At 36.5% G+C, this 18,033-nt stretch overlaps 3 protein-coding genes across 9 annotated transcripts; 2 read left to right on the top strand and 1 right to left on the bottom strand.

The window, feature by feature from the left end:
* Positions 1 to 108: 108 nt before the first annotated feature.
* On the bottom strand, positions 109 to 1,075 carry LOC130941855 (uncharacterized). Of its 2 annotated transcripts, none has more exons than XM_057870479.1 (3): positions 999 to 1,075; positions 709 to 898; positions 109 to 600 (listed from the first exon to the last, which is right to left on the bottom strand). In XM_057870479.1, the coding sequence occupies exons 2-3, from the start codon at positions 874 to 876 to the stop codon at positions 394 to 396; spliced, it is 375 nt and encodes a 124-aa protein (XP_057726462.1). In that variant the 5' UTR covers positions 877 to 898; positions 999 to 1,075; the 3' UTR covers positions 109 to 393. The 2 variants fall into 2 exon arrangements, with proteins under 2 accessions (XP_057726462.1, XP_057726461.1); XM_057870478.1 differs by having other exon boundaries at positions 111 to 600; positions 709 to 909; positions 999 to 1,054.
* Positions 1,076 to 1,331: 256 nt separating this feature from the next.
* LOC130940319 (uncharacterized) lies at positions 1,332 to 9,700 on the top strand. Of its 3 annotated transcripts, XM_057868431.1 has the most exons (9): positions 1,332 to 1,428; positions 1,531 to 1,774; positions 2,088 to 5,152; positions 5,686 to 5,986; positions 6,238 to 6,884; positions 7,363 to 8,053; positions 8,154 to 8,356; positions 8,502 to 8,775; positions 8,866 to 9,700. In XM_057868431.1, the coding sequence occupies exons 3-9, from the start codon at positions 2,114 to 2,116 to the stop codon at positions 9,393 to 9,395; spliced, it is 5,685 nt and encodes a 1,894-aa protein (XP_057724414.1). In that variant the 5' UTR covers positions 1,332 to 1,428; positions 1,531 to 1,774; positions 2,088 to 2,113; the 3' UTR covers positions 9,396 to 9,700. The 3 variants fall into 3 exon arrangements, with proteins under 3 accessions (XP_057724414.1, XP_057724415.1, XP_057724413.1); XM_057868432.1 differs by lacking the exon at positions 1,332 to 1,428 and having other exon boundaries at positions 1,435 to 1,774; positions 8,238 to 8,356; XM_057868430.1 differs by lacking the exon at positions 1,332 to 1,428 and having other exon boundaries at positions 1,435 to 1,774; positions 2,081 to 5,152.
* A 1,241-nt stretch (positions 9,701 to 10,941) lies between these two features.
* Positions 10,942 to 17,610, top strand: LOC130941853 (putative disease resistance protein RGA3). 4 transcript variants are annotated; one of them, XR_009070723.1, is made up of 9 exons: positions 10,942 to 11,084; positions 11,732 to 14,689; positions 14,790 to 15,528; positions 15,717 to 15,796; positions 15,867 to 15,977; positions 16,161 to 16,250; positions 16,523 to 16,639; positions 16,680 to 16,836; positions 16,908 to 17,029. XR_009070723.1 is itself a non-coding variant. In XM_057870475.1 (9 exons), exons 2-9 carry the CDS (start codon positions 11,759 to 11,761, stop codon positions 17,387 to 17,389), a joined length of 4,641 nt encoding a protein of 1,546 aa, XP_057726458.1. In that variant the 5' UTR covers positions 10,942 to 11,084; positions 11,732 to 11,758; the 3' UTR covers positions 17,390 to 17,610. The 4 variants fall into 4 exon arrangements, 2 of the variants coding, with proteins under 2 accessions (XP_057726458.1, XP_057726457.1); XM_057870475.1 differs by having other exon boundaries at positions 16,523 to 16,603; positions 16,710 to 16,836; positions 16,908 to 17,610; XM_057870474.1 differs by having other exon boundaries at positions 16,710 to 16,836; positions 16,908 to 17,610.
* The last annotated feature ends 423 nt before the right edge of the window (positions 17,611 to 18,033 follow it).

Here is an 18,033-nt window from a genome sequence, read left to right as displayed (position 1 = left end):
GAACCGGTTCGCAAAGATAGAACCAATGCAGCTATTGCTTAGAAAATTTTGTAGTAGTGAAGTTCATTAGCAGCAAAGACTTTCTTTTGTCAGCCAGCAACTTCAAAGACATGATTTTGCAAATTTTAGCCGTTATTTTGCTCATCAAATTTAAGCAAACAATAGTGCTTGCTTAAGGTATGTTTCTCTAGTTAAGCTTTCCATTAACTTTGTATGCACCTATATAAACCAATAGCACTCATGATTCATGAAACACTTTGAACTTGTTTCAAATCTCTAGAAAGCCTACAATGATCTGAACAAAAATGTTTGCAAAGAAAATACAATAACTTGCAACCTTTATGTTGAAACATTCATACACTATTGTTCTTCCTCCTAAGAAGAGAAGAAAGACTAACTTGGAGAGGGCTTTTGCTTTGAAGGAAGAGTTGATGGTGTTGGCTTAGTAGCAGCAGCAGGATCTGTAAACCAAGTAGTGTATAGGAACTGCTTGTGTGCACCAACATGGTTACAAACAAGACGAAGCTTCTGCCTCTCCCTCATCCATCTCAGCATTATCTTCATGTGATTCTTGCTCGTTAAATCTTTCAACCCTACTTCCTGATAACACGAATATGCATTCATTCATATATATAAAACAATCACTACTCACATCAATAACAAGGATTAATGAAATGGTTAGTTAGTTAGTTAGTTACGGTTAGTTACCTTGACACGCTCCCAGGTGTTGGAAACAGTGATTGGACCATGCTCCTTGACGATATCGTAGAGGACGGCGGTGATGGTGTTCCTCTGCTCCGGCGGTGTCTTCATCGCAATAGGTCCCATCTTCGGCTTCGATTTCTTAGCTAAGAATCTCACTGCCGTCCCAAACATTTTTCTTCTTCTTCACTTGATTCTACCAACACACTATCCCTATCACAGTCACTAACATGTATATCTATCTATCGAATTTAACAACATTTTCGAAACATAAGAGCGATGAGAAATGAGCTTACCAGTGCTGTGCTTTCCTCCTCTTCGCAGTTCTCTCGCAGCAATGGAAATGCTCCATTTCTCCCGGTTTAGAAGTGGGCCTTCTGACATGGGCTGGTCTACCTTGCATGGATATATTTATAGTGGTTACCAATTTTCTGGCCCAATAAGAAAAAGAAAGCCCATTCCAAAAAATAAAATAACAAGCTGATGACTGCTGACCGAGAGGTCAACGCAGCAATAATGTATTTTTTGTCTTTTTAGATTAAGTGTCAACGATTCTATCCTCATTTCAATCACAATAGTAGTCACCAAAAAAATCCCAATACTAAAGTCCAAGTAGTAGAAGAAAATAAGAAAAAAGTGGACCAAGGCTCGCTTTCATAGTTTTAATCAATCCAGAATAGTGGACCAGACTTGCTTTTCTTTCTTAACTCTTTTGAAAGAAAAAAGGTTCACTCTGATCACTCACTCGCTAGTGGAGCTCCCACGCTATTTGTTTTCTGCTAACAATAAGCTTACTTTTTATTTTGTTGGTTTGTTAATTGGTTGCAGGGAGAACGTGTGATTGTTGGAAGTTGAAAAGACGTGACTTCCCTGCTGCACCCATTCACTTGTCAAGTTTGCTGTGGTGTCTTCAAACTTCAAAGTTGAAAGTGCATGCAGATGCAGATGCAGGATTTCCAATATCCATGTTGACGCAATAATGAGGATTATCTTATATTCTTCTCATTCGAATTCGATGATTGCTGTTTGCTGCTAGAGGTTTGAGTCAACCTTGTGTTGGAAAGTCAACAAGGTAATTAATTTATTTTACTGTTAGTTTGTTCGTTCTGTTTTCACATTCCATACTGGTTGTTGATGTGTACTGATCCTGAAAACGGAAGCGGCCATTTTTATAATGTATGATATGATATATGAATATATATTCTCATAGATCAAACCGTGTCTTTGTTTGATTCATTTATAAAAAAGAAACAGCTAAATCTTATTACAAGGAAATCAGGTTCTTCAGTTCTAGTTTTGCTTACCTTTCAGTATTATTATCACTCACCAAATCTGCACAAAATTTTTTCTCTCAAAATTAATTATTGCTTTCATCTAGTGTTCAGGTGAAGTTGCATTTAGTGGAGTATTGATGGATTTTGTTAGCAACTTTGCCGCTTCAATTTCAAGAGACTTGGTCTGTGGAGCAGTAGACGAATTACGCTATCCTTGCTGCTTCCACGACCTTGTTGAGGGCCTTGAACATGAAGACAAAATGCTTGTGGACACAAAAAAGCGTGTCCAAGAACATGTTCATCACCAAAAGCGACAACTGAAAAAGACTGATGAACTAATGCACAAATGGCTCAACCAAGCTAACAACCTCTCAAATGATGTGGATAATTTACTCACAGAAACAAGGACAAACAAGATTTATTGTTTCGGGAAGTGTCCTAATTTGTTTTGGCGATATCGCTTGGGAAAGAAGTTAGTAAAGAACAAAGGGGATGTTAAAAAGTGTATTGGAGAAGGTAGCAAGTATACGCAGTTTGAACGGCTTGCTTCGCTTCCAGGCTTGAGATACTTTTCTCCTGAAAGATGTTTGAAGTTTGAGAGCACACAATCTGCTTATGATCAACTCATGCAGGCACTAAATGATGACACTGTTAACATGGTCGGCATGTATGGGATGCCAGGATGTGGTAAAACCACATTGGCAATGGAAGTTGGGAGAAAGGCAAAAGAAGAGGGGCTTTTTGGGGAAGTAGTCTTTGTTCCTGTGTCTAGTGTTGTGGAAATTCAAAGAATCCAAGAAAAAATTGCAAGTTGGCTACAGTTTGATTTTCCTCAAAAAGAGGAAATTCAAAGAGCACAATGCTTGGACAAGTTCTTCGGAGAAAATCATGAGAATGTTCTTTTGATTTTGGATGATGTATGGCATAGGCTTGATTTTGAAGCCATAGGAATTCCCTCCTTTAAGAACCACAGGGGATGCAAAGTTCTCATCACCACACGGTCTGAAGCAGTTTGTTCTCTGAATGATTGCCAAAAGAAGATCCGATTGAAGACCATAGAACTTGAAGAAGCGTGGAAACTTTTCCAAACTCAAGCACAGATAACTGAAGACACTTCTAATGCCTTGAAGAAATTGGCACAAGAAATTTCAGATAAATGTGAAGGACTGCTTGTGGCAATAGTAGCTATAGCTAACACTTTGAAAGGCAAGGGTGAAGCAGATTGGAAGGTTGCGTCGGATAATCTTAAAAGATGTAAGCCTGTGATCATTGAGGGAGGTTTGCAAAATCCTTACAAGATTCTGCGTGTCAGCTATGATAACTTGGACCCTGTAGAACAGTCACTTTTCTTGTTATGTTCTGTATTCCCTGAAGACTTTGAAATTCCAGTTGAAGATTTAATCAGAATTGCAATAGGGGTGGGCCTAGTTGAAGAAGTTGTCACATTTGAAGGGGCAAGAAACAAAGTAATTGTAGCTAAGGATAAGCTTTTAAATTTCAGCTTATTGTTAGATGCTGTTGGAGTAAACTGTGTCAAAATGCATGACTTAGTTCGCGATGTAGCCCGTTGGATTGCGCGCAATGATGGTAAGGCAATTGAGTGTGTCATGGAAAACAATGCAAACTTGGTGGATAGCACTCCGATAAGATATCTGTGGTGCAAGCAATTTCCAGTCGAGTTGGACTGTTCTAGTATTGAATTTTTATGCATAAAAACAGATACGGAAGTATCAGAAGGAATTTTCAAAGGAATTGCAAGTCTCAGAGTTTTGATTCTTTGCTGGGAAGGCCATCAGAGAAGAGAATTGTCAACCATGTCCCTCAAATCACTGACAGACCTTCATTCTCTATTCCTAAGTGGGTGGGAATTATTTGACATCTCGTTTGTGGGAGATATGAAAAAACTTGAAAGTCTTACATTGCATAATTGTTCTCTCCCTGAATTAATTGATGTTCTAGTCACACAAGTACCAAACCTGAGATTGCTAGATTTATCAGGATGTGAAATGGAAGGGAATCCATTTGAGGTAACTGGAAAGCACCCGCGAATTGAGGAACTGTACATCAATGATGACAGGCCAGAATGGGATTTGGAAGATGAAGACCCTCCTGAATTCTTCAGCAAGTTCAGTGTCCCCCAACCATTGGAAAGGTATCAAATACGACTGGGCAAATACTTTTCAAAATATCAACAAAAGTGTCTCAGTCATGGCAGAACCTTATTTCTTAGTTGTTTTGACACGTCTAATGTGGCAGTCAGGAATTTGGCCACGAAAGCAGAAATTCTGTATATAGCAAATATTCGTGGAGATGTCAAAAGTATCATCCCTGGCATATTTCAAATTGAAGGAGGAGGAGGAGGTATGAACCATGGGTGGATTGAGCTGCTGATAAAAAAATCAGAGGATATAGTGCATTTGGTTGACACCGGCAAACATTTGAATGAAGTAGGTTCTCTCTTGTCCGAGTTGCGCAAGCTAACAATCAAGCGGATGAAGAAGCTAAGATATTTATATCATGGTCAGCATGGGAGTGGTCTTTTTGTGAAACTAGAGGAGCTGTATATAAAAAAGTGTCCACAACTGCAAGGAACATTATTTGACTGGAAGCTGAACTTGTGCAGTCTAACAGCCTTGAAATTGTTTGAGTGTAAAAAGCTGACATCTGTCTTCACGCTTGCTGCAGCTCGTGTGAGCCACTTGGAAATACTGGAAATATTGTACTGTGATGGAATCAAGCATGTATTAGAAGATGATGAGGAAATTGAGTCAAGTAATGATGATGATGGCTGTTTAGTGTTCCAAAAGTTGAAACGGCTATTAGTTAGAGGGTGTAAGAAGATTGAATACATAATCCCAGCCACATTGGCTCAGGGCCTACTACATTTGGAATGCTTGGAAATAGAAGATAATAATGAGTTGAAACATGTGTTTGGCCACTCCAAACATGGAGCCCAGAAGAGCCAAAATGCACTCAAGATTGATCTTCCACGTCTAGGAGAGCTTGCTCTTGTTAAGTTGCCAAACATCATTAGCATTTGCCCAAGAAATTGCCGTGCAACATGGCAATCACTACATCAGGTAGCTTTGCGGAATTGTCCTGGGTTTGTCATTGAGTCTGCCAATAATTGCATGGCTGATTCCAAGAGAAGACAGGATGACCAGAGTATCATTGAGGTACAATTGCTTAATTTTTCGTTTCGTTGTCAACTTGTTGATTATCTGCTTGCACAATTTGACAGGAACTGTAGGAATCAGTATAAAAGAGGAGCTCCACATATAACAATGCATATTACTCTATTGGCATGCATTTATGATTAATACAACCAAAACTGGAAAATGTTTAAACCAAATTTCTTAAAGACGTACTAAGAGTAAGGTGCAAATAATTCGATAAGTGTAAGCTGGGAGATTCCATTTATTACAGAGCTTGTTACAAAAACAAGATTATTTTTAGTACTGTTATCTTTAGATGTATTTGTTTCATCTGCATTTATCATTTTAAACAGTCAAAAATGTTGGAGTGTCATTTTAATAAAGAATTTACTATTCTCAAGACACAACCTACGCAACTCCTAAAACAAAAAGAGAGAAGAACAATAGTATTTCAATAAATAATAATTACATAAAATATGATTATGGTTGTTTACTGCTGAAATTATGTGATGATTTTTTCTTTTTAAATCTTTATTAACTACATTAAACAACAGATAAAAGGCAATGACTCAAGTTTATATGAGATACGAATGAAGGAGTGTGAGTTAAAAGCCGTACTTGAGGTGGCAGAACGATTCATTGATAAGGAGCAAGATCCATTGATGAAATGTTTACAAAAGCTAGGCTGTATATACAATGCTCTTATACAATCCATGAATCCCCAAAATCTTGAGCAAATGGTGGTAAGTGGAAACACTAATGCAGGAGAGTTTCAATACTTGCTAGATTTTCATTTGGAATCTAATCAAGTGGAAAATTCCCCGCCATCAGTTTCCATTGTGAACTACAGATTTGGTAAGTATTTCACGCAATCTTCACGTGATTTTTGCATATGTCCTTTTGGAAGTTAGTCTTTAGAGGGGGTAAAAATACTTAGTATATGAAGTTTACTTTATATATGTATTTAGTGCTCGAAATTTTAAGCATAGGTCTAAATTAATAGACGGTTTACTTAACAATCAGTGAAGCAATATACCTGACACCATATAGAATTATAACTCATCTGCCAATCAATTTTGAATTCCTTCATTTTTCCTGTCTTCCAGGACCATTCAATCTGTGCAATCTCAAAAGTCTGATATTAAGATCTTGTTTTATGCTACGAACATTGTTTGAACCATCCACAGCTATTAGCTTGACTTCATTGGAAGAATTGATGATAGCCGATTGCCATGAGTTGAAATATGTAGTAACTTCTGAAATTGCTCATGGAAATATAGAGGAAATAACTCCAGAAGATTACGAACCACAGAGTTATGCTTCAATGTTTCCAAGATTGAAAAGGATCAATGTTATGAATTGTCGCTCATTGGAATATATACTGCATGTATCCTTTGCTCAAGGCCTAGTGGAGCTGCAAGAAGTCGAAATACGACATGCTCCTCAGTTGAGATATATATTTGGTGAAAATATTAACGATCGTGTTCATTCTTCTAATGATCATCAAGAAAATGTCCAAATTGAGCTTCCTGCTTTGGAAAAAATGGCACTCTTCGATTTACCAAATATGACCAACGTTTGTTCGGGCAGTTATTATGCCACGTGCTCATGTCTGCAACAGACTGTCATGGATAATGTTGGGTTGTCTACCCTGTCTGTCAACAATAGGATGGTTCATTCAGGAGCTACACAATCACAGTCACAAAAAGGAAAAAACTCTTCACATTCAAGTCGCAATCGTGGTTCTGCATTTGTATGACTCCACCAATATCTTCCTCACTCACCATCCCTCATCCTCTTCATATTTTCTTCCTCCTCTTCTTTTTCTTTTTTTTTTTTTTTCTTTTTGGTGTTATGCATGCCATTAGTTTAAACTTTTAACCATATTTTTATTTTCTGATGATTATTCATATACCTTGCATGTTGTTCTAATTAACTGTTTATAGAAGTTTCCCTTATTGGGAAGTCACCAATACAATAAGTGAGAATGACAATAGAATTATTTGAAAGAATTTTTGCTAGACTGCCAAAATTTATGGAGGTTGGCTCAAGACTATTCATCCATAAAAGTCTCACTATTTAGTGGTTTTGCAAGTTAAAGAAGTCAAAACCCAGCCATTAGGATTTTATTGTATAATATGTGTGTAGTGTCACTTAATAGCTACCACTTTGAGTTCTTTCCGTTCCTCTTTGCTGTACTATCAGTGCTGATGAGTAGTATGCTTTTACAGGATAAAACAAATGGGAAAATGTCAGGATCTGAGTCTATTTGGAACAACTCCGAAATAGAAGGCAATTTTCATCTGGATGAAGTTCCCGTCAACAGACAAGAAATGACCTCATGGTACATATGGAAGGGTGCCAAACACTTCGTGACCCTCCAAAATGTTACTTTGCTATATATTTTGGGTTGTCAAAAGCTGAAGGTCATATTCTCTCCCTGTGTATTGAGAAGCCTACCTCAATTGACGATCCTAGTAGTAATACAGTGTCGTGAATTGGAGCAAATCATTGAGGAGGATGAAAATTACGAAGTTGCACCAAACCCTGAATCCAAAAAAGTGTCCTTCTCAAAGCTAAAGTTACTTCTTATCACTCACTGCAACAAATTGAAGCATATGTTCCATCTTTCTGCATCCCACGAGTTTCCACAACTAGAGTATTTGATCATAAAACAAAATCCCTGCCTTGAGCAAGTATTTCGAGAATGTGAACAAGTTGTGGGGGATAGGAATGGCAGGGTGGTCGAGGCTTTACTTCCAGAACTGAAACATGTAATATTAATGCAACTGCCAAACTTATATAACATCTCTCAAGGGACAGAGTTTAACAATCTGGATAATCTTCTTGTGCACAATTGTCCAAAACTCACACTTACATCCACAACTACTGCAGAGGAGATGTTGCGAAGTTATTATCATGGTATGCATTCACTATGCACTTGTTTTGGTTGGATTATTGATTCTCTTGATGGTTTGGCCCTCTTATCATTTCCATAATTCTAATAATCTTTGTATTGTAGACAACGTAATTAATTTCTTCGTGCTTAGCGAATTACTCTGCATAAATGATATTATAAATAAAGAAACTGTTCAACATCAACCAGCATCTGAAAGCCGAGGCAGAGCCAATGAATCAGATGAGATTCTCACATCAGGCAGAGAAAACAAAGGGTCAAGAGAGTTACAATCATTGGAGCAGATTCCTCAAGCTGACTTGACACAGGTTCATATTGTATCTTTTTCTTTTTCACTTTTCCCCTTCAAAACTTGGGCATCAGTATGTGAAGAACAAATTAAACTAGAAACAATAAGAGGTAATATCAACAACGTTGAATTGCTAATAAAGCATTACCTCTTTGGAATTGTAGAGGGAATTTGTCAATGCTTCTAGGCTTGAAGACAAGGAGCATAAGAGTGAGAACATAAACAAAGAGGGAAGTTCTCAGAATCCGTACCATGAAAGGTGTGAGAGCAAGAATCTAGAAGAAAAGGAGATCTCTTATGGACAAGAGCATGAAGAACCTAAGAGAGAGGAGTTGAACAAAGAGGATTTTATTGAACCACGTTGTTCTTATGTTCTTGACAGGCAGCACCAGGAGAAAGAGCATTCTTGCAGTGTCTGTATTACTCAATGCTCTAACGGTAAAGAATTTTCATTTCACTATGCTCTATCTCTTCTTCCACTTGCCTTCCTTCTTGTCCCCTCTCATCTTTTATAGACTTTTTTGCCAGATACATCCATTGTAGAGGAGCTGAATTCTTTAGTTGAAGCTGGTGAATTGCGAGCTGAATGTGTTGCAACTTTGAGCTCTTTCTTAACTGCTCAGCCTTCGATGCGTCTCACCGTTGATAACTCCTCTTTAATTTTTAAAGGCTTTGCCTATTCATCACTTCACAGGCTTGTGTCTTTTCTATCTACTCAACCTCTAGTGTCTCTTGTTGGCGACAAGCATGCTGAATTCTTGGATCTCATTCGCCTCGTTGGATGTTTTCCTTTCAACAAAGGCTGGTTAAGTGATTTGGAGGACAGGGTTGCCACTTCTTTGCCGGCTTCTTCCTTGTCAAGCTTGGATAAACTTTTTGCAGATAAACAACAGGTTCTTTCTAAGTTGGAGCCTCTTCAGGATAGAGTGAATGCCCTCCACTCTGAACTTGCTGAATTGTCCACTGAGATGGAACCCTTGTTACGTTCTCTACAAGAAACAGAGGCTCAGGAAGCCAACATTCTCGCCACCTTGAATTATCCATTGTTTCAACTTTAATCATGTTGCTCTTTAATTTGTTTGTTTGGAATTGTTACTTTCTCTTCAAGAAACAGAGACTTTCTTTGTTTCAAGAGAAAGAGGGTCGAAAATCTTTCTTGTTTCTTCCCGATAATGGGCAGAAGTGGGAGGGAAGTTGGCTTGGCTTTCTTTTTCACAAAAATATCCCTTCAAATATTGTGTCTTGGCTTGGCTTGGTTTGTTATTGTTATGCTACTATATTTTGTGGTTCCCTACCTATGTGTTGATGACAGAAGCTGCTACTCTAATGACAGTCTTTATTGAACCTGGGTTATTATTTAAGACATGATAAATATAGATGAGTGAATGTAACTAATGTATATTCTGAATGTGAAAATAATAAAATATGATGACTTATGTGCTTGTCCTTGTGTTTATTTTAGACGAGCATATCTCTATTTTGTTATTAGCTATGTTACAACACTAATTATGCTACTAGTGACATGCTTTTGATGTAGTCATTTTGTTTAATTGTTAAAAAAAGGAAAGGAAAGAATACTTGTAAAATAATTGGAACAAATCAGCCTATTTATGTTAGTCTTGGGCCTACTTACTTTCTTAACAAAGTCTTTTCCTACTAGTTGGGTCAACTAAATGGATCAAAGATGTTATTGTCTTGTGTCCATGCATTAGGATGTGATGAAGTTTTACGTTGGTTGTCGCAGGTCTAACACATGAATCTAAATATGTTGGTTATCACAGGCCTAACACATAAATCTAAAGAAGTCATTGTGTCGTGACCATGCATTCGATTGCGACACATTGGTTGTCTCAGGCCTAACCACCCTCCACTTTTTTTCTGGGCCTGGACTGACTATGTAATCAAGTAAAAAATGGAGAAGCTCCAGCATCACTATAGCCAATATTACCACTCTTTAGTTCAGAAGTAGTAGCAATCTATATTAAACAAGTTACACCTATTGTCCTATTCTGTGATGTGTGTAGACTGTAGAGTGTTGAAGACAAGATAAAAGAAGGCCAATAAATGCAGGATGTTAAAGATGGTATCCAAGAGCAAGAGCAGCCTAACTTATCAGATAAACAAGTTGTCTCTAATAGCAATAGTGAGGTTCATGAAGGTTAGTAATCTGCTTTCTTTTTATACTTTCTAAAACATAGACAATGTTATTATCGTATTACATGCCAAAATTGAATTTGATAACATTTTTCTAATCTCATCGGAAATGAGCTTACCTGTGTTGTGCTGTGTACTGTCTTCTTCTTCTTCTTCTTCTTCTTCTTCCCTGGACTCTCACTGTGGAGGGTTAGGAAGAGTAAGATGGCTAGCTCCACGGTTTAATATTGGGCCTAGTGGGCTAATACACAACCTCCTAAGATTGGGTAACAAATAAGCCCATTTATGTTAGTATTGGGCCTAACGCGACCCAAGCCCACCAGAAAAAGAAAAGAAAAATGAAAAATCAAACCATTGCATTGACTAAGGAGTCAACGCTGTCCCACGGTCTTGCATGAAGATAGAATTGTAGTTATTATGCTACTTTTGTTTGGTTGTTAATTTGAGTAAGAAATGGATCATTCAATGAACTTCACAAACACAATCATTGCTAACCTGGTGGAACTTGATGAATGAAAGAGAGTGAACTGAAGAGGGAACATTCTGATCTATCTAGAACCTTCAAGCTTGTGTTGGAAACTCAACAAAACAAGGTAAACTTTAACACAAATCAGTTAATCATGAAAAAGGCTTCTTATTTCTGAAGTTACAATTCAACTGAGTATATTGAACCAAAACTTTTGGAAACAAATAAGTATTTATCATCTAATATATAGACTAGATTGCCAAACCAAAAAGGCCTAAATGAAAATGTTTATAAATATAGAGATTTGATTTTATTAGAAATGTTTAAATTTAAGGAATTTGATTGAAAGTTGAGTACAATTATAGAGAAACACAAAGTAATTAAACCATTTTTCTAAATTACTTCAATGATATATCTATCTATTATCAAAATGTAATGATTATTTGCATTTAAAATATAATAATTGACCTATGAGTTATAGTTCAAATAGCATAGTCTCTCCAACTCACCTAAGAGGTCGCGGGTTCGAGTCTCCCTATCTTTGATAAAATATATATATATATATATATATATATATATATATATATATATATATATATATATATATATATTGACTATGGAATAGCACTGAAATTATTGAATATAGTACTCTTTTTTTTATGTATTAATCCCATGTAGTTTTAGTTAAAAGTAAATATCTAATAGAAATAAGAATTTGCATGAATTAGTATAAACTAAGTGATTTAAGTCGATCTCATCAATTCTTGTGTTCAGGTTAATATTTAGTGGAGTTATGAACTCATGATGGATTGCATTTCTGGTTTTGCCTCTTCCATTTCAAGAGATTTGGTGGTAGGAACAACAAATCAATTGCGCTATCCTTGTTGCTTCAATGATTTCATTGAAGACCTTGAACAAGAGGAAGAAAAGTTAATCACAACAAGGAACAGTGTTGAAGACCGTGTTAAACATGCCAGAAAACAAGTAATAAAGAATGCTGAAGTTGTGAATGCATGGTTGGAGAAATCTAACCCTCTCAAAGATAAAGCAGAGGACTTAATAAGAAAAGCAAGAACAAACAAGAGTTGTTGTTTTGGCTACTGTCCAAATTGGATTTGGAAGTATCATCTAGCCAAGAAGTTAGCAAAAAGAAGAAAGGAAGTTGAAATGTGTGTTCAAGAAGGTAAAATGTATATACAATATGAAAGGATTGCTTCACTTCCAAGCAAGCAACATTTCTTGGAAAATTGTTTGAAGTTTGATAGCAGAGAAGGTGACTATGAGGAGCTTCTAGAGGCACTGAAAGATGATGAGGTTACTACTATTGGATTGTATGGCATGGGAGGTTGTGGTAAAACCACCATGGCTATGGAACTTATGAGGACTGCAGAAGCTGAGAATCTATTTGATAAGGTGCTTTTTGTGTCTGTGTCTAATATAGTAGATGTCAGGAAGATTCAAGATAGAATTGCCAGTGCTTTGCAGTTTCAGTTTCCAGAAGGAGGAGAATCGGAGAGAGCACAGCGCTTGCGCGCGAGATTGAATCTTGATGACCAGAGAACTCTTGTCATTCTAGATGATTTATGGCAATCACTTGATTTTGGTGTTATAGGAATTCCATCAGGTCAAAACCATAGAAACTGCAAGGTTCTCATCACTACACAATATGAAACAGTTTGTAGTCTGATGAATTGTCAAAGAATGATTTACTTATCAACCTTAACTGATGAAGAAGCATGGGAGCTTTTCCAGAATCAAGCACAACTATCCGGAAGCACTTCGGATAACTTGAAGCATCTGGGAAGACTGATTTCAGATGAATGCAAAGGATTGCCTGTTGCTATTGCTGCTCTGGCTAGCACTTTGAAAGGCAAGGCTGAAGATGATTGGAATGTTGCATTGGTTAGATTGAGGAATTCAATTCCGGTGAATATTGAGAGAGGTCTGAAAGATCCTTATAAATGCTTCAGAGTAAGCTATGACAACTTGGATACCAAAGAAGCCAAGTCACTTTTCTTGTTGTGTTCTGTGTTCCCTGAAGGTTATGAAATCCCGGTTGAAACTCTAATCAGATTTGCAATAGGACTTGGCATGGTTGGAGAAGTTTGGTCATATGAGGAGGCAAGGAGTGAAGTATGTGCAGCTAAGAACAAACTCATAAGTTCTTGTTTGCTATCAGATATGGGAGGAGGAAAGCGTGTCAAGATGCATGATTTGGTTCGCGATGTAGCCCTTTGCATTGCAAGCAATGACAACAAGGTGATCAAGTGTGTGTTAGAAAAGAGTGCAATTTTGGAATCCAGATCAATAAGGTATCTGTTGTGTAAGGAGTTTCCAAGTGAACTAAACTGTTCAAGTATTGAACTTCTATGCTTAGAAACAAATTCAGAAGTATCAGATGAAATGTTCAGAACAATGGGAAGGCTTCAAGTTCTGTTTCTTAGCTGCAAAGGCCTTGGTACTAGCTCATTATCAACCATGTCGTTTAAGTGGTTGATAAACCTTCGTTGTTTATGGCTGAAGATGTGGAAATTAGGTGACATCTCTTCCATGGGATATATGACAAAGCTCGAAAGCCTTACGCTGCTTGGTTGTTCATTCTTGGAGTTAACTGAAGATGTAATGGCACAACTAACAAAATTGAGGCTGCTACATTTGTCAGAATGCAAAATGGAGAGAAATCCTTTTCAAGTAATTGGAAGAAGGCCATCGTTGGAAGAACTTTACATTGATGGTGAGACATCTAAATGGGACAATGGTAATGGAGGCCAAACTGAATTCTTCAGAAATTTTAGAGTCCCTCAAGCATTGGCAAGGTACCATATACAACTAGGACACAAATTTAAGGGTCATGGAGATAAAATCCTTAGCTGCCGTAGAACCTTAATTCTTAGCTGTTTTGATACATCAAATGCATCAGCTGTGGCTTTGGCAGAGAAAGCAGAGGTTCTGCTTCTAGCAAATATTGTTGGAGGTGCACAAAATATCACACCTGATATATTCCAAATTGAAAGAGAAGGATTTATGGATTATGGCTGGATTCAGCTTTGGTTATGTGATTCTGATGAGATCAAGTGTTTGGTTGAAAACAGCAATCATCCCCAACAAAGGCTGAGAAATATGTTCTCTAGGTTGCGGCAACTAAGACTCGAAAGAATGAAGAAGTTTGGAGCTTTATATCATGGTGTGCCTCCTAGTGGCCTTTTTGAGAAGCTAGAGCATCTATATATAAGCAAATGTCCACTGAAAACACGTCTCTTCACACCTGCAATTGCTCGAGGTCTGCAACAGTTGGAAAAGCTAGAGATATTTTCATGTGATGAACTGAAGCATATACTTGAAGATGAGGAGATAAGTGGACAGGACCATAGGGTGATCTTCTCAAAATTGAAAAAACTTCATATTATGGGGTGCCAAATGCTAGAATATGTAATCCCAGTTACTTTTTCTCAAGGCCTTGTGCAATTGGAGTCTTTGGATATAGATTATTGTGGTGAGTTGAAATATGTGTTTGGAGAATGCAGCACAGATGGTGATACAGGTCATCAAAATGGAATCAACATTGAGTTTCCTGCGCTTCAGGTGCTTCGACTTACTGATAATTGGAACATGATTGGCATTTTCCCCCAGTGTTACAGAGCAGGATGGCCATCTCTGCATAAGTTTTATTTGGAATATTGTCCAAAGCTTAAGATAATGTCCATCAATACTTTCAAGGCTAATGAATGCAAGGTGAGAAAAGTGATGAGGCATAGTTAACTTGAAATTACTTTCCTTGTATATTATCCTGATTCTGTTTCATTCATTTGGTTCCTTGTCTTACAAGTTACAGGACACACTGGCCATTGAGAAGGACTTCCTCTCTTGGGAAACCATATGTATACACAAGTCCAAAGTAGAAACTATTTTTAGCCTCGAACAGGCCGAGATCATTGAGCAACCGGTGAGATTACAGTTAAGACATCTAGAACTTTCGCATCTACGTCAGATGAAGCATATTTGTGTAGGTTTGAAAAACTTTTTTGTCTTCCAAAATCTAAAGACATTAGAGATCAAAAGATGTGAAAAGTTGGAGGTAACCTTTCCTGCTTCTGTTATGAGATGCCTTCCAGAGTTGAAGCATCTAAAGATTATAAAATGCCGGGAACTGAAGTTGATCATTGAAGAGGGTGATGCAGAGAATCACAGATTATCAAATTGTGTTCCTCCACAGCCATGCTTCCCAAAGCTGTCTGAACTGATTATCACAGACTGCCAGAACTTGGAAAGTTTATTCCTTGTCCCCGAATCGAATGATCTTCCAAATCTAGAAGTGCTCATCATAGTTGGAGCTGGTAAGCTAAAAGAATTGATCAGATATGAAGAAAGACAAAGTGATCAAATAAGAAACGTGCAAGTTAAGCTTCCAAAGCTTAAACTTCTAATGCTGATGTCCATGTCTAATCTTTGCCAAGAAATTGAACTGCCCTCTGCAGCACTTTGTGTCATCGATGAATGTCCAAAATTCCCTCTGACTTCATCGGTTGCTACCTTCAAGGAGTTTGAACGAAAAATCTCTGAATTGGATATAGGTAAGTCTGTGCAACTGGATTTTAACTGTTTATATTTTCACATATGATTTCTCTATAGTGAATTAGTATTTTCTCATGTCTCAAGAACTGGTTATTTGGATAAAGTGGTATATACATTAGTCTTTTAATGTACAAGTTTATACATTAATCATTTTTGTTCCTACAAAATTTTCCTTGTCTAATGGAAGATCTGGAGGATCTGGAAATAGCTGGAATTGATCAATGGAAAGTACTCGACAGGGTTCGCGAGATTAATAAATCAGATCAGGTATTTTCTGATTCCTTGTTGCTTATTTTTTCTTATCAAACAAAGCCATATTATGATTTGGTGTTTCCAGATTGAAGAAGAAGAAGCAGAGATCAAAATTGTTGGAAAATCTTCTTATTTTGATATACCATCTACATCTACAAGTCCCTTGGACATTGCTGTACATAAAGCACACTCACATGTGAGAATAATGCTCTAAGCTACTGTTTTTCTAAATCAATATTGGAGAATCTGAGAATGAGTGGTGTCATGAAACCACTCATCCCAAAAGCTTAAGCTGATAGGAGAAGGTAACATTAATGGTTATATCTCTAACAAGTGGCTCTAACAATTATGCTTGTTCACTATTCATTACTTCTTACAGGAGTTAATGGATGACCAATCAGTTACTGAACTATCTTTCACAAATCAACAAAAGCCTCTCGGCAAAATCAGGGCAGTTCAAATTCCACAGGTAAATAACATAATATGACATATAAACTGTATTAACTTTTCAATGTTATACAAAATATTGAGAGTTCAATTAGTAAGAAAGTGATGACCATCTTATAAAATATCAAAGACCTTGTGAATGATGAATTGATGATCCTATCATTAAATGAACCTACTAATATTGAAACTTAGCATTAGCAGCTGAAGAAGGAAACTAAACTAGAGACACTGAAGTATTATTTTATCAATGAGGTTAAATGATTGAACAATATGTCTTATATATGGAAATTGCAGAGTATTGAAGGAATAGAGAAAACCTGTGTTGGAGAAGTTCCAGCATCACTGAAGCCAATATCACCAATTTTTGGTTCAGAAGTAGTAGCAAAACCTCTATATAAAATACCCTCTATTGTAAGTTAGCTGTTTATTTCAATTTTCAAATACATGATAGTGAAATTGTTCTATTCTGTTATGTGTGTAGAATGTTGAAGACAAGATTAAAGAAGGCCAAAAAATGCAGGATGTTAAAGATAGTATCCAAGAGCAAGAGCAACCTCACTTATCAGATAAGCAAGTTGTCTCTAATAGCAATATTGAGGTTCATGGAGGTTAGTAGTCTTCTTTCTTTTTATTTTAAAATATAGAAAATGTTATTAATACTCCCAATTTTCATGTGAAGATTCGTCGATGATAACGAAATTGGAAGCATTTAAGCAGTTTGCTGATCTTGATGATGCACAAATTGCACTGCTTGCTGAGGCAATAGCTGTGTATCCTCATCTTTGGAAAGTTGTTGAGGATTTCAGCATGCGCTTTCAAGCTTGGATGTTGAAGACTTTGGTAGATATATTATTCTTCCTCCGGAACGAATCTCCGGCCAGTGTTACTCCTCAAGGGAAGAAGGACTTCCAGAAACTCTGTGATGAAGCTATTCAGTTGGGATTTGACAAGTCATGGATTCATGAAATGCATCAACGTGTTATGGTTATGGTTAAGGATACTAATGATAATAATAATAAGGTGGATCATGCACAAGAACAACTTGGTGAGCTTCTTAAGAAGCATGATCATCTAACTGAGCAACTTCAAAGCATTAAGGCTGAAATTGTTAGTCTCAGAGACTTTGTTGATTCTCACAAAAGATGTTTTGATTTTCTTTGATTTATTGAATTGTTTCTTGTGCAAGCAAGCACTCAATTACATGCATGTGTTTTGTAATAACTACATAGCACTCAGTGCTATCATTGATCATAGCAAAATTGTGATGCAGAAATTGCTGCACTCAAAAATTTAGCTTCCTCTTTATTTTGTCAGGGATGAAATTGACAAAATAATCTCAATGACTTTGTTGATTTCTCAAAAGAAATGTTTTGATTTCCTAATTGGATATACTGTTGTATGATATATGATCCCACTTCTTTTTATTATTATTTTTTTCCTTAAGATACATATTATTCACTTACTTTATAAATTTTATTTGTTGGATGGGAGTATATCAAAATTTGAAATAATTTAAGTAAAAAATGTTTCATATTATGTACCAATAGAGAAGTGACATGTATTAATTGGATCATTAAATAAATCATGTGCATTTAAATTATATTTTAAATTTTTAAATAATAGGTAATTATTCAATAAGCACATAATTGTTGAGTTCATATACGCAAACATATCCATTTTAATCTCTTCTACCAATCTTTTTATGTACTAATTACATGTCAAAAATTTGGATTATTGATATTATTAATATTTTTTATTATTTTCAAATATTTTTTTTTAAAAAATACATATATCTCATTTACCGT

Source organism: Arachis stenosperma, chromosome 7 (genome assembly GCF_014773155.1).
Source record: "Arachis stenosperma cultivar V10309 chromosome 7, arast.V10309.gnm1.PFL2, whole genome shotgun sequence".
Taxonomy (NCBI): domain Eukaryota; kingdom Viridiplantae; phylum Streptophyta; class Magnoliopsida; order Fabales; family Fabaceae; genus Arachis; species Arachis stenosperma.
Note: the sequence above shows the minus strand (reverse complement) of the source record. Positions and strands in the feature narration are given on the sequence as shown.

Excerpts from the sequence above, each read along its gene's own strand:
- LOC130940319 (XM_057868431.1), top strand. The coding sequence starts at position 2,114 with ATGGATTTTGTTAGCAACTTTGCCGCTTCAATTTCAAGAGACTTGGTC. Across the intron at positions 8,054-8,153 it reads GTTGCGAAGTTATTATCATG|ACAACGTAATTAATTTCTTC; the intron begins GTATGCATTCAC and ends TTTGTATTGTAG. Across the intron at positions 8,776-8,865 it reads TATTACTCAATGCTCTAACG|ATACATCCATTGTAGAGGAG; the intron begins GTAAAGAATTTT and ends CTTTTTTGCCAG.
- LOC130941853 (XM_057870474.1), top strand. The coding sequence starts at position 11,759 with ATGATGGATTGCATTTCTGGTTTTGCCTCTTCCATTTCAAGAGATTTG. Across the intron at positions 15,797-15,866 it reads AGATTAATAAATCAGATCAG|ATTGAAGAAGAAGAAGCAGA; the intron begins GTATTTTCTGAT and ends TGGTGTTTCCAG. Across the intron at positions 15,978-16,160 it reads TACATAAAGCACACTCACAT|GAGTTAATGGATGACCAATC; the intron begins GTGAGAATAATG and ends TACTTCTTACAG.
- LOC130941855 (XM_057870479.1), bottom strand. The coding sequence starts at position 876 with ATGTTTGGGACGGCAGTGAGATTCTTAGCTAAGAAATCGAAGCCGAAG. Across the intron at positions 601-708 it reads ACACCTGGGAGCGTGTCAAG|GAAGTAGGGTTGAAAGATTT; the intron begins GTAACTAACCGT and ends TCGTGTTATCAG.